The sequence below is a fragment of the Oncorhynchus kisutch genome, linkage group LG19, assembly GCF_002021735.2.
Source record: "Oncorhynchus kisutch isolate 150728-3 linkage group LG19, Okis_V2, whole genome shotgun sequence".
Lineage (NCBI taxonomy): Eukaryota > Metazoa > Chordata > Actinopteri > Salmoniformes > Salmonidae > Oncorhynchus > Oncorhynchus kisutch.
In genome coordinates, this window is record NC_034192.2 from 11215444 (window position 1) to 11229757 (window position 14314).

The window sequence follows — 14314 nt, forward strand, 5'->3', positions numbered from 1 at the left end:
GTTTGTGGTGGTCCAACACCCTATTAAGACTATTTATGTTGGTGTTTCCTTTATTTTGGCAGTTACATGTATATACAAAGTCGGACGATTGGGTTGGAGTCATTAAAACAGGTTTTTCAACCACTCCACACATGTATTGTTAACAAACTATAGTTTTGCCAAGTCGGTTAGGACATCTACTTTGTGCATGACACAAGTAATTTTTCCAATAATTATTTACAGACCGATTATTTCACTTATAATTCCAGTGGGTCAGACGTTTACATACACTAAGTTGACTGTGACTTTAAACAGCTTGGAAAATCCTGAAAATAATGTCATGGCTTTAGAAGCCTCTGATAGGCTAATTGACGTAATTTGAAACACATTGGAGGTGTACCTGTGGATGTATTTCAAGGCCTACCTTCAAACTCACTGCCTCTTTGCTTGACATCATGGGAAAATCAAAAGAAATCAGCCATGATGACCTTCGTTATGTTTGGAGGAAAAAGGGGGAGGCTTGCAAGCCGAAGAACACCATCCCAACCGTGAAGCACGGGGGTGGCAACATCATGTTGTGGGGGTGCTTTGTTGCAGGAGGGAATGGTGCACTTCACAAAAAAGATGGCATTATGAGGTTGGAAAATGATGTGGATATATTGAAGCAACATCTCAAGACATCAGTCAGGAAGTAAAGCTTGGTCTTCCAAATGGACAATGACCCCTAGCATACTTCCAAAGTTGTGGCGAGATGCCTCAAGGACAACAAAGTCAAGGTATTGGAGTGGCCATCACAAAGCCCTGACCTCAATCTTATAGAACATGTGTGGCCAGAATTGAAAACGCGTGTGCAAGCAAGGAGGCCTACAAACCTGACTCAGTTACACCAGCTCTGTCAGGGGGAATGGGCCAAAATTCACCCAACTTATTTTGAGACGCTTGTGGAAGGCTACCCGAAACATTTGACCCAAGTTAAACAATTTAAAGGCAATGCTACCAAATACTAATTGAGTGTATGTAAACTTCTGACCCACTTGGAATGTGATGAAAGATATTAAAGCTGAAATAAATCATTCTCTCTACTATTATTCTGAAATGTCACATTCTTTTAATAAAGTGGTGATCCTAACTGACCTACTTGAAAAACTGAGTTTAAATGCATTTGGCTAAGGTGTATGTAAACTTTCGACTTCAATTTTATGTGTGCCCACGCCTCGCATACACACAGTTATGTACTGTATCCATCTCCTCCCCATCAAACCGCCATACGTCCACAGATAATCACGCAACACAGCCCATGAAGAAATGACCTATCATATGAGGTGTTTTTGCAGGTTAACTCTCATCAAACACTGTGCATGAGCCTCAGAATCAAATCAGCACAATATACCTTATCCTTACCGGGTTCCCTGTTTGTATGCCCCTCTCACTGTGTCCTGATTAGCTGAGTTAGAGAGTTCGCTAGCTAAGGGTTAGCAGCACATGGCTCAGCAGCCTTAAACAGATACTAATCAATACAGGGCCCAGGAGGGCTGCAGACGTGGGAGACCCATTGCTCTTTGAAGAAGGAGCCCCACTGCAGTACAACACAGGCCTTTTGAAGTACACCCTCTCTGAAAGATAACCTTGGGTTGGGTGTACTGGACCAGGAACAGAACAGGAGATAGGCAGGGTGTGTAGATTCTGTTCTAATCCAGCTTGAGCACAACACGTTTAACTGATAGTGAGAGAGCGATCTCTCTGTGTCTCTGTTTTGCTTCCTCCATAGTCTCCACCTCGGTGCATCATGCCCGTGTGTGTGTGTGTGTCGCGTGCGTGTAATATGATGGTGTCCTATCATGCATGGATGGTATTCTGAGATGTGTCTGGAGGGATGGAAGGAATCTTTCAGTCAGGTTACATTGTCTCCCCCTTCCCTCCAACCACTACATCAACAACCACACTAGGAACACTTACGAGATACTGTTCTCAGCCACCCTCTCAGGAGTCTAAGGGTTAATTCCAGATCCGCCAGTCTGCCAGACTCTTCCAGATCCGCCAGTCTGCCAGACTCTTCCAGATCCGCCAGTCTGCCAGACTCTTCCAGATCCGCCAGACTCTTCCAGATCCGCCAGTCAGCCAGACTCTTCCAGATCCGCCAGTCTGCCAGACTCTTCCAGATCCGCCAGTCAGCCAGACTCTTCCAGATCCGCCAGTCAGCCAGACTCTTCCAGATCCGCCAGTCAGCCAGACTCTTCCAGATCCGCCAGTCAGCCAGACTCTTCCAGATCCGCCAGTCAGCCAGACTCTTCCAGATCCGCCAGTCAGCCAGACTCTTCCAGATCTGCCAGTCAGCCAGGATCTGCCAGAGCCTTCCTCCTCTCCTGTGCTGCCGGAGTCTGAAGAGCCCCTCTGTCCCGAGCTGCCCCTCTGTCCCGAGCTGCCCCTCTGTCCCGTGTTATTAAGTAGGGTTGCCGTGGCTAGGAGGTCACGGAAGCGGACAAGGTGGGGGAAGACTACGGTGAAGTGGGGGCCACGTCCAGCACCAGAGCCGCCACCGCGGACAGATGCCCACCCAGACCCTCCCCTATAGGTTCAGGTTTTGCGGCCGGAGTCCGCACAACATATTTCTATGTTTTGGTTGGTTATGGGAGAGCCACCGCCTTGTTGAATTATTCAGCCTATCCCTGTGTGCTCTATGTGGGTAATACAGACTGACATCAGGCATCCAGAGGTTTTCCCAGCTGTTTCTTAAGTGCCTGTGAACATGTGACCAAGAGGAAGAATCCATAATTTAAAGAGAGGCAGATGGCACCCTAAAGGGCTCTGGTCAAAAGTAGTGCACTATGTAGGGAATAGGGTGCCACTTGGAATCAGACCAAATACAGTAGCTGTTGAAGAAAAGTTAGCCTACCGATAAGGGACTTCATCCACTCTGGGGTTTGAAAGGTCTGTGAGACTTTAGCCATTCAGTCAAAGTAGGCCTCATTTATTTTTTTGCCCACAGTGAATTGCTCACAATAAACTGAAAAGATTCACTGACACACTACAGTAAGTGTGCAGAAGAAGTTTTCTTAGCATTTCAGTATTTTAGATCATTCTGCAGTATGATCAGATGAGGGATAGATTCCCAGCCAAATACACTATACCCTACAGTGGTCAAGACATAATGCATTTGGCTAATGTTCTTTCCTAATAGACCTAAGTCATTCTCCTCGCTCTGAGAGCCAATGATAGACGGTCAGTAGCTATACCGTAACTCACACTAATGCTTTAGCATAGACATGCAGACATGGATCCATTTGCTTCCTGTCAAGGTAAGGTCCAGGTAGCAGTGGCTCTCGGACGCTGTTCTAGGATCAGCTTACACATTCTAAAATGAACCACGGGGCCTTAGAACTGACCTGGGATCAGCGTCTAGCGACAACTTGATTATATACAGTATACTCTGTTAAGCTAGAGAAGGACGCATCCCATTGGTTGTTTGTGTATGACATAATGGGAGTTGAGGGTCGGGCGTTTCTGATTTTGCCTGACTGCAGTGCTAATGCACGCTGAATTTATCGTCATTTTTGATGATGTAATGTGTGTGTAATGTATAGCTAGCTATAGAGTGAGGGAGGCTTCACAGGCTTAGATAGAGGAATGTATAGCAGAGAGGTGTAGATAGCCTGTTTACTCCACCCAGCTCCTCCCAGACACTGGTGCACTTTACACAGGAAATGGAAAACTCTCACTTCAAGCACTCTTAACAGTTACTGATATTCCCTAATCACTTCCACTTCCTCCCTGTTCTACATATAACACAGTACATATACAATGAGCTCCAAAAGTTTTGGGACAGCGACCCATTTGAAGTTATTTTGCCTCTGTACTCCAGCACTTTGGATTTGAAACGATACAAGTGTAGACTGTCAGGTATTGGGACAATGTCACTTAAATGTGCATTAAAGTAGTCAAAAGCTGAGTATTTGGTCACATTTTCCTAGCACACAATGACTATATCAAGCTTGTAACTCTACACATCTGTTGGATGCATTTGCTGTTCGTTTTGGTTCTGTTTCAGATGACTTTGTGCCCAATAGAAATAAAATGGTAAATAATGTATTGTGTCATTTTGGAGCCACTTTTATTGTAGAATATGTTTTTAAACATTTCTCCATTAATGTGGATGCTACCATGGTTACGGATAATCCTGAATGAATCGTGAATAATAATGAGTGAGAAAATTACAGATGCACAAATATCATACCCCCACAAAAATGCTAACCTCCCCTGTTGTTTTGATGATGGTTAGCATGGTTAGCATGTCTTGGGGGTATGATATTTGTGCATCTGGAACTTTCTGTAACTTTCTCACTCATCATTACTCACGATTCATTTAGGACTATCTGTAACCATGGTAGCATCCACATTAATGTAGAAGTGTTTAGAAAACTACTATATTCTTATTTACAATAAAAGCGTCTCCAAAATTACACAATACATCATTTACCATTTATTTCTACTGAACACAAAACAATCTGAAACACAAAACACCCTCAAATTAAAGTTGACAGCATGCATTTTAACCTCGTAGTAATTGTATCATTTCAAAGTGCTGGAGTACAGAGCCAAAACAAAATAATTGTCACTGTCCCAATACTTCTGGAGCTCACTGTACTACATAGTACTATAACCTACTCTTTGAAAACCACTTCCAATTTAAAAAATGAATGCACCAATTCCTAGATGGAGTGAGTGTAAATCAATAAAATGAGCAGAGCCTAAATATACCTCCCTTCAAAACCAATCTGATGGGCTACTGTGGAGCAGGCTGATTAACATCAAGCTGTCAGTAGATCTTTATTACCAAGGCTGGTCCTTCTGGGTCCTATCCCGTTGTTAACCAATGGCTATTACATTATACCAGGCCTTCTGAAGAACTCAATTACCTAATGATTATATTATATCAGGAGTCAATTACATCATGTTTTAGAATGAACAGAATGACTTAAGACGTAGCACAGAAGGCAGACTGTCACTGTAGGTTAATGTCTGAATTAGAAAATGTTGGTTTAAATTCAGGTTTAAATTTGGCTCAGGGAAATATCTAGCATAAACACTTGATATTGCTTAGAATCACTGACTCCTGCTACCTGTACCCTGAGGAGATCTGGTTAGGTTCCTGAGTTGATCATTAACAATCAGGCTTGTACATTCCCTTGAAATGAAACTGACTGTCTAGCACAACACTACCATGATGAAAGCAGAGCATGCTATGATGAATCATTTATGACAAAGTCTCACTTTTTCCCTTTCATCCAGTAAAGCTCACAGAGGGAACACGGTGGTCATGGTGGACTGTTTCCAGTAAAGCTCACAGAGGGAACACGGTGGTCATGGTGGACTGTTTCCAGTAAAGCTCACAGAGGGAACACGGTGGTCATGGTGGACTGTTTCCAGTAAAGCTCACAGAGGGAACACGGTGGTCATGGTGGACTGTTTCCAGTAAAGCTCACAGAGGGAACACGGGGGTCATGGTGGACTGTTTCCAGTAAAGCTCAGAGAGGGAACACAGTGGTCATGGTGGACTGTTTCCAGTAAAGCTCACAGAGGGAACACGGGGGTCATGGTGGACTGTTTCCAGTAAAGCTCACAGAGGGAACACGGTGGTCATGGTGGACTGTTTCCAGTAAAGCTCACAGAGGGAACACGGGGGTCATGGTGGACTGTTTCCAGTAGAGCTCACAGAGGGAACACGGTGGTCACGGTGGACTGTTTCCACTAAAGCTCACAGAGGGAACACAGTGGTCATGGTGGACTGTTTCCAGTAAAGCTCACAGAGGGAACACGGTGGTCATGGTGGACTGTTTCCAGTAAAGCTCACAGAGGGAACACGGGGGTCATGGTGGACTGTTTCCAGTAAACCTCAGAGAAGGAACACGGTGGTCACGGTGGTCACGGTGGACTGTTTCCAGTAGAGCTCACAGAGGAAACATGGTGGTCATGGTATACTGTTTCCAGCATGCATGTCTGTGCTTAAAGTAGCTTTCCTTCTGAACTGGTCTAAATGAGCAATGAGGAACAGAGTAGTCCAGATCACAACACATCAAGAAAAACCTAAAGAAGTGGATGCCTGATACTTTACCAATTGAGCAGGTACCAAGCCTGCATACTGCCATATGTCTCAAGTATAACTCTGCACCCCAAAGCCAACTGTCAGCCCCAGTAAACCAATCAAAGCTCAGCTTCAGGTTAAGACGTGACAGTTTATTCAGTTACTTCAGGTCTCAGGGAAGATGATGAGGCAATTCTAGCTACAATGACCTTTTCCCTGCAACACCAACTGGACCAGACCACTGTGTGGAAGACTACTATCCACAGGACTAGTAAAAGTAGGAAATCAACCTTTTCTCAAAGTGGTAAAGAAAACCTATTATTACAACAACGTGAGATAACTGTCAACAAATAGTCCAATCTAGATAGATCATTCTGCGACCAATATAGCCCTTTCCCCAGTAGCAGCAGCAGCGGTATGCCTGAGAAACATAGTGATCGATGGGAGTTAATTGAGATTAAATTAGGTATTGAGCTGACTGATGGAAGCCTAGACCAGATGAAGACTTTCTCTAAGGATGAGTGGCCATGGCCAAGGGAGAGAGGAGGAGAGGAGAGGGGGTGGAGAGGAGGAGAAGGGGGACAGAGAGCAATAGAGAGAGACCTGGGGCTGGTGTAGCAAATGGGGATGTGTGAACTTTACTCCTCAGCCTGAAGTGTCCCCACTCGAGCCGGTGAATAGATAGCTTTTCAGCAAGCAGTGTGATGTCCTTCACAGTATCACAGAAAACAGAACGAGGTGAGGTGGGGGGGGGGGGGGGGGGGGGGGGTGGAGATAGAGATAGAGAGAGTGGATGATGGGGTACTGCAGAAAATGCTGAGCTGATTGACATCTAAATACACATGGTTTAAACTGCATATGACATATGCAGAGTGGACAGGACAAGTCACAGGTATGCCTTCATTATTGGCTGCCTACACCATGTCCAAAACAATCTAATAGCGCTTCAGAATGTATGCCAAGTTCACACACACTCACACACGCACACTGACCTTCAGTTACTGTAAATGCATTGTCAGCTGCCTACAGACACACCCGTCTGTACTATAGCTAACAAACCAGTGAATGAATACTGCCATAAGACAACGGCAGAAAGAAAATGGCAAAGAAAGCACTGTTTGTTGCAGATCGACAGAGTATTTGTAAAAAATGTATTACACCTTGGCACAGAGTATCTAATTAGCAAGAATTGATTATTGAAATGAACAGGAATAAATTACCAATCATGGTGTCACGTCCTGACCTTAGTGCCTTTTTTATGTCTCTGTTTTAGTTTGGTCAGGGCGTGAGTTGGGGTGGGCATTCTATGTTTTGTATTTCTGGTTTTGGCCTGGTATGGTTCCCAATCAGAGGCAGCTGTCATTCGTTGTCTCTGAATGAGAACCATACTTAGGCAGCCTGTTTTCCCACTATGGGTTGTGGGTAGTTGTTTTCCATACAGAACTGTTTCGGCTTTTATTTATTTATCTTGTATTCTGTGTTCAGTTTATTAAACATATTATGGACACTTACCACGCTGCGCATTGGTCTGATATTTCATACTCCTCATCAGAGGAAGAAGACAATCGTTACACATGGTAGTGAAGAACAGACTTGGGTTGAAAAACTATTTAAAATAGCTCAATTACTTTTACATACATTGGAAAGTAAGTATTCAAATGATATATTTTTATTTGAAAAGATGGGTCATTTTTATGTATTTGGAAATACACTCAGAAAGTCTAATACACTCTAATACACTGACTCAAATACACTCCCATGCATTCACCCAGGTATTTGAAAATAATATTTGAAATAAGTATTTGGTTTATAAAAATAACCATTAAAATACAAAAAAAAGTATTTGTTTTGGCTGTGGATTTGAAAATGCTTACATTTGAAAATACTCGAATACTCCGATTTTTAAACAACTTTTACGCCAGATACTCAAATACACATTTATTTGAACCGAGGTCTGATGAAGAAATAAGTATTATTATTATATGTAGTGTAAAGGTGAAAAGGCTTGCTTTGATTAGACCAGTAATATAGCATTCTGGTTAAATCAAGTTCCATCAGGCTTCATGATGCCCTTGATTTGCTTTGTAATCTTGTTTTGTTTTTATATCAAACTCTAGTGAATTTGAAAATACTGACTGATTTATTGTGAAGCACGTGCTCACTGGGAACAATCAGAGAAAAAGATGTGGGAAAGAAGAGACACAGACACCAATTCTGAACAGAGAACAAAGGATATGGAGAGGAGCGAGAGAGAGGAGAGAATAGGAGAACAGAGGACAGAGAGAAGAGTGAGAGAGAGAGAGAGGGAGAATAGGAGAACAGAGAAGAGTGGGAGAGAGAGGGGAAGAGGAAAGGAAGAGAGGATAGGAGAACAGAGGACAGAGAGAAGAGAGAGAGGAGAGAGGAAGAGGAAAGGAAGAGAGGATAGGAGAGAGCACTGTCCGACTCTGATGATTTTAGAGGTGTGACTCTTAGAGCAGGACATGACTAACCCAAATGTGGGTGTGCCACATAGTGAGTCTGCCAGCCAGATAGTACCACTATAATACACCATTCCCTAAGTACTGTATAGCTTTACAACGTTTCACATATCTACTTTTTGAATAGACGGATAACACTTCCCCCCATAGGTGTTCAAGTGTATTGCAGAATTCAGTATCTCTTTAAAAATCTGTTTAAAGAGGCATGCAAAAGCTGTTTGACACATAATTAACAACACCCATCCAGGCACGCAAAGTAGCCTACCACAACAAACATATGATATTCCATTGCACCAAAATGCGCAATCAGTAGCACACCTTGGAAAGTCCATACCTGCGTGTCAGACTTGCGCATAGCATCAAGTTACTACGCTACTCCCTGCTCGGACAACAAAGCCCTCTCCCAGTTCTCTGCTGAGGCCTGTGTATCTCTGACAGACTCAGATCCGCTGTGGGGTGTCTGACTGGTGCCAACTTCTGCGGATGAGGCGGGGGGCCCTGCCCAAATCTCGCTGACATCACTCATCCCTTGGAAGGGATGTAGTCTACCCGCTTTGGGCCGAATGAAGTTGGATTGAGGCTAACTAATTAATGCATGTTTAAGGATACATTTTCAGGAAGCACTGCACTTATATCACATGGGTCAATGTTTATGGTTAACTTAGGGTGTTATTTAATAGCGTGTTTTAAGTGGTTGATACCTCTTGTAGCTGCTCCAGCTCCTGTCGGAGCGCCTCTTGCTCGGCCTCTAGATCCGAATATTGCTGCTTCAGGGTCTGGTTCTCCTCCAGAACCACCAGACCGCACTCCGCAGCCCGGATCTTCTCCCGGTTCGCCTCCGCTAGCTCACGGGTCAAACGCTCCACCTCTGCCCGGCACTGCTCCACCGTGTCCCCGCATCCTCCTCCAGCAGCCATCGCCCTCCCTCTCCTCTCTTCCCCTTCTCTCCTCTCCTCCTCGCCCCTGCGTCAGATGGGCAGAGAAGCGGAGGAAGAAAACAGATGTAGCCTACCGGACAGCAAACTCCTCACCTCCTTTCGTGGGAAGGAATCAACCGAGGAGTTTAAAAACGCATGAAAAGGGCGTTAACATCCCCGGAGCGAAATGATTGTGAAAGAGAGATGAATCCCTCCATAGCTGATGTGTTGAATTGAACGGTTTCCCCTCTAGGCGTAGTAGGGTCCAGCATCATCCCGTTTCCTCTTCTTTTTTTGCTTATTCATCGGGATGCGGACGCCATCTCTCTATTGCCATGAAGCAGCGGCAAGGTACACACAACTCTCGCCCATCCTTCTGCTGCCTGTGGCTGTGACGTCGACCGTTCACCCGCACATCTCTCCCTCTGCGGTACGGTATGAATACTGCCCGTCACGCTGGGTTGGCCCACAGACAAGGAGGGCCATGTTTATGTTGACGATGGCATCTGTTGCTTTTACAACCTTTCTTCACCGTTGCTGATCACGGATTATTAATAAACTAATGTGGCTAGAAAGCTATAGGCCTAATCATTTGTTTTATACCACACCCCTACACCAGGGGTTCCAATCATTTTCACGCAAGGATCCCTGATATATCTGATCCCTATATATACAGTTGAAGTCGAAAGTTTACATACACTTAGGTTGGAGTCATAAAAACTCGTTTTTCAACCATTTCACACATTTCTTGTTAACAAACTATATTTTTGCCAAGTCGGTTAGGACATTTACTCTGTGCATGACACAAGTCATTTTTCCAACAATTGTTTACAGACAGATTATTTCACTTATAATTCACTGTATCACAATTCCAGTGGGTCAGAAGTTTACATACACTAAGTTGACTGTGCCTTTAAACAGCTTGTCATGGCTTTAGAAGCTTCTGATAGGCTAATTGAGATAATTTGAGTCAATTGGAGGTGTACATGTGGAGGCCTTCCTTCAAACTCAGTGCCTCTTTGCTTGACATCATGGGAAAATGAAAAGAAATCAGCCAAGACCTCAGAAAGAAATTTGTAGACATCCACAAGTCTGGTTCATCCTTGGGAGCAATTTCCAAACTCCTGAAGGTACCACGTTCATCTGTACAAATAATAGTACGCAAGTATAAACACCATGGGACCAATCAGCCGTAATCCCCCATAGGATGGAGATGCGTTCTGTCTCCTTTCTATGCTTCCCTTCTTCACTCCTTCAATCCCAGAACAACAGCAAAGGACCTTGTGAAGATGCTGGAGGAAACCGGTACAAAACAAGTCCTATATCAACATAACCTGAAAGGCCGGTCAGCAAGGAAGAAGCCACTGCTCCAAAACCGCCATATAAAAGCCAGACTACGGTCTGCAACTGCAAATGGGGACAAAGATCATACTTTTTGGAGAAATGTCCTCTGGTCTGATGAAACACAAATAGAACTGTTTGGCCATAATGACCATAATGTTTGGAGGAAAAGGGGGAGGCTTGCAAGCCGAAGAACACCATCCCAACCGTGAAGCACAGGGGTGGCAGCATCATGTTGTGGGGGAGGGACTGGTGCACTTCACAAAATAGATGGCATCATGAGGATGGAAAATACTGTGGATATATTGAAGCAACATCTCAAGACATCAGTCAGGAAGTTAAAGCTTGGTCGCAAATGGGTCTTCAAAATGGACAATGACCACAAGCATACTTCCAAAGTTGTGGCAAAATGGCTTAAGGACAACAAAGTCAAGGTATTGGAGTGGCCATCACAAAGCCCTGACCTCAATCCCATAGAACATTTGTGGGCAAAACTGAAAAAGCGTGTGCAAGCAAGGAGGCCTACAAACCTGACTCAGTTACACCATCTCTGTCTGGAGGAATGGGCCAAAATTTACCCAACTTATTGTGGGAAGCGTGTGGAAGGCTACCCGAAACGTTTGACCCAAGTTAATCAATTTAAAGGCAATGCTACCAAATGCTGATTGAGTGTATGTAAACCTCTGACCCACTGGGAATGTGATGAAAGAAATAAAAGCTGTAATAAATAATTCTCTCTACTATTATTCTGACATTTCACATTCTTAAAATAAAGTGGTGATCCTAACTGACCTAAAACAGGTAATTTTTACTTGGAATAAATGTCAGGAATTGTGAAATACTGAGTTTAAATGTATTTGGCTAAGGTGTATGTAAACTTCCAACTTCAACTGTAGTCCCTATACGGTGTCTTCGGAAAGTATTCAGACCCCATTACTTTTTCCTTGCTACGTTACAGCCTTAAACTAAAATTGACTAAATAAAACAATTAATCAGCAATCTACACACAATATCCCATAATAAACAAAGTGAAAACAGGTTTTAAGACATTCTTGCAAATGTATATATATATATATATATATATATATATATATATATATATATATATATATATATATATATACAGTGCCTTGCGAAAGTATTCGGCCCCCTTGAACTTTGCGACCTTTTGCCACATTTCAGGCTTCAAACATAAAGATATAAAACTATTTTTTTGTGAAGAATCAACAACAAGTGGGACACAATCATGAAGTGGAATGACATTTATTGGATATTGCAAACTTTTTTAACAAATCAAAAACTGAAAAATTGGGCGTGCAAAATTATTCAGCCCCCTTAAGTTAATACTTTGTAGCGCCACCTTTTGCTGCGATTACAGCTGTAAGTCGCTTGGGGTATGTCTCTATCAGTTTTGCACATCGAGAGACTGAAATGTTTTCCCATTCCTCCTTGCAAAACAGCTCGAGCTCAGTGAGGTTGGATGGAGAGCATTTGTGAACAGCAGTTTTCAGTTCTTTCCACAGATTCTCGATTGGATTCAGGTCTGGACTTTGACTTGGCCATTCTAACAGCTGGATATGTTTATTTTTGAACCATTCCATTGTAGATTTTGCTTTATGTTTTGGATCATTGTCTTGTTGGAAGACAAATCTCCGTCCCAGTCTCAGGTCTTTTGCAGACTCCATCAGGTTTTCTTCCAGAATGGTCCTGTATTTGGCTCCATCCATCTTCCCATCAATTTTAACCATCTTCCCTGTCCCTGCTGAAGAAAAGCAGGCCCAAACCATGATGCTGCCACCACCATGTTTGACAGTGGGGATGGTGTGGTCAGGGTGATGAGCTGTGTTGCTTTTACGCCAAACATAACATTTTGCATTGTTGCCAAAAAGTTCAATTTTGGTTTCATCTGACCAGAGCACCTTCTTCCACATGTTTGGTGTGTCTCCCAGGTGGCTTGTGGCAAACTTTAAACAACACTTTGAATGGATATCTTTAAGAAATGGCTTTCTTCTTGCCACTCTTCCATAAAGGCCAGATTTGTGCAATATACGACTGATTGTTGTCCTATGGACAGAGTCTCCCACCTCAGCTGTAGATCTCTGCAGTTCATCCAGAGTGATCATGGGCCTCTTGGCTGCATCTCTGATCAGTCTTCTCCTTGTATGAGCTGAAAGTTTAGAGGGACGGCCAGGTCTTGGTAGATTTGCAGTGGTCTGATACTCCTTCCATTTCAATATTATCGCTTGCACAGTGCTCCTTGGGATGTTTAAAGCTTGGGAAATCTTTTTGTATCCAAATCCGGCTTTAAACTTCTTCACAACAGTATCTCGGACCTGCCTGGTGTGTTCCTTGTTCTTCATGATGCTCTCTGCGCTTTTAAGGGACCTCTGAGACTATCACAGTGCAGGTGCATTTATACGGAGACTTGATTACACACAGGTGGATTGTATTTATCATAATTAGTCATTTAGGTCAACATTGGATCATTCAGAGATCCTCACTGAACTTCTGGAGAGAGTTTGCTGCACTGAAAGTAAAGGGGCTGAATAATTTTGCACGCCCAATTCTTCAGTTTTTGATTTGTTAAAAAAGTTTGAAATATCCAATAAATGTCGTTCCACTTCATGATTGTGTCCCACTAGTTGTTGATTCTTCACAAAAAAATACAGTTTTATATCTTTATGTTTGAAGCCTGAAATGTGGCAAAAGGTCGCAAAGTTCAAGGGGGCCGAATACTTTCGCAAGGTACTGTATATATATAAAGTATTCAGACCCTTTGCTATGAGACTCGAAATTGAGCACAGGTGCATCCTGTTTCCATTGATTATCCTTGAGATGTTTCTCAACTTGATTGGAGTCCACCTGTGGTAAATTGAATTGATTAGACATGATTTGGAAAGGCACACACTTGTCTATATAAGGTCCCACTGTTAACAGTGCATCTCAAAGCAAAAACCAAGGCATGAGGTCAAAGGAATTGTCTGTAGAGCTCCAAGACAGGATTCTGTCGAGGCACAGCTCTGGGCAAGTGTACTTCTGCAGCATTGAAGGTTCCCAAGAACACAGCGGCCTCCATCATTTTTAAATGGAAGTAGTTTGGAACCACCAAGACTCTTCTTAGAGCTGACCGCCCAGCCAAACTGAGAAATCGGGGGAGAAGGGCCTTGGTCAGTGAGGTTACCAAGAACCCGATGGTCCCTGACAGAGCTCTAGAGTTCCTCTGTGGAGATGAGAGAGAACATTCCAGAAGGACAACCATCGCTGCAGCACTCTACCAATCAGGCCTTTATGGTAGAGTGGCCAGACGGAAGCCACTCCTCAGTAAAAGGCACATGACTGCGTGCTTGGAGTTTGCCAAATGTCACCTAACGACTCACAGACCATGAGAAACATGAACTCTGGTCTGATGAAACCAAGATTTAACTCTTTGGCGTGAATGCCAAGCATCACGTCTGGAGGAAACCTGGCACCATTCTTACGGTGAAGCATGGTAGTGAAAGCATCATGGTGTGGGGATG

General features: G+C 43.5%; 1 protein-coding gene across 4 annotated transcripts in view; it reads right to left on the reverse strand.

Moving 5' to 3' along the window:
* The window catches only part of LOC109864606 (protein bicaudal D homolog 1-like), a 37120-nt gene extending 27119 nt beyond the window's left edge, over nt 1–10001 (reverse strand). For 2 of the 4 annotated variants that reach the window (XR_004204184.1, XM_031797348.1), the window contains exon 1: nt 9240–10001. Coding sequence is in view for 3 of the 4 variants with exons in the window: in XM_031797348.1 (XP_031653208.1) it covers nt 9240–9455 (216 nt within the window). In the remaining variant the exon portion in view is untranslated. The remainder of the gene's footprint in view (nt 1–9239) is intronic. The other 2 variants (XM_031797349.1, XM_031797350.1) reach the window with 2 other exon arrangements.
* Between the last annotated feature and the right edge of the window lie 4313 nt (nt 10002–14314).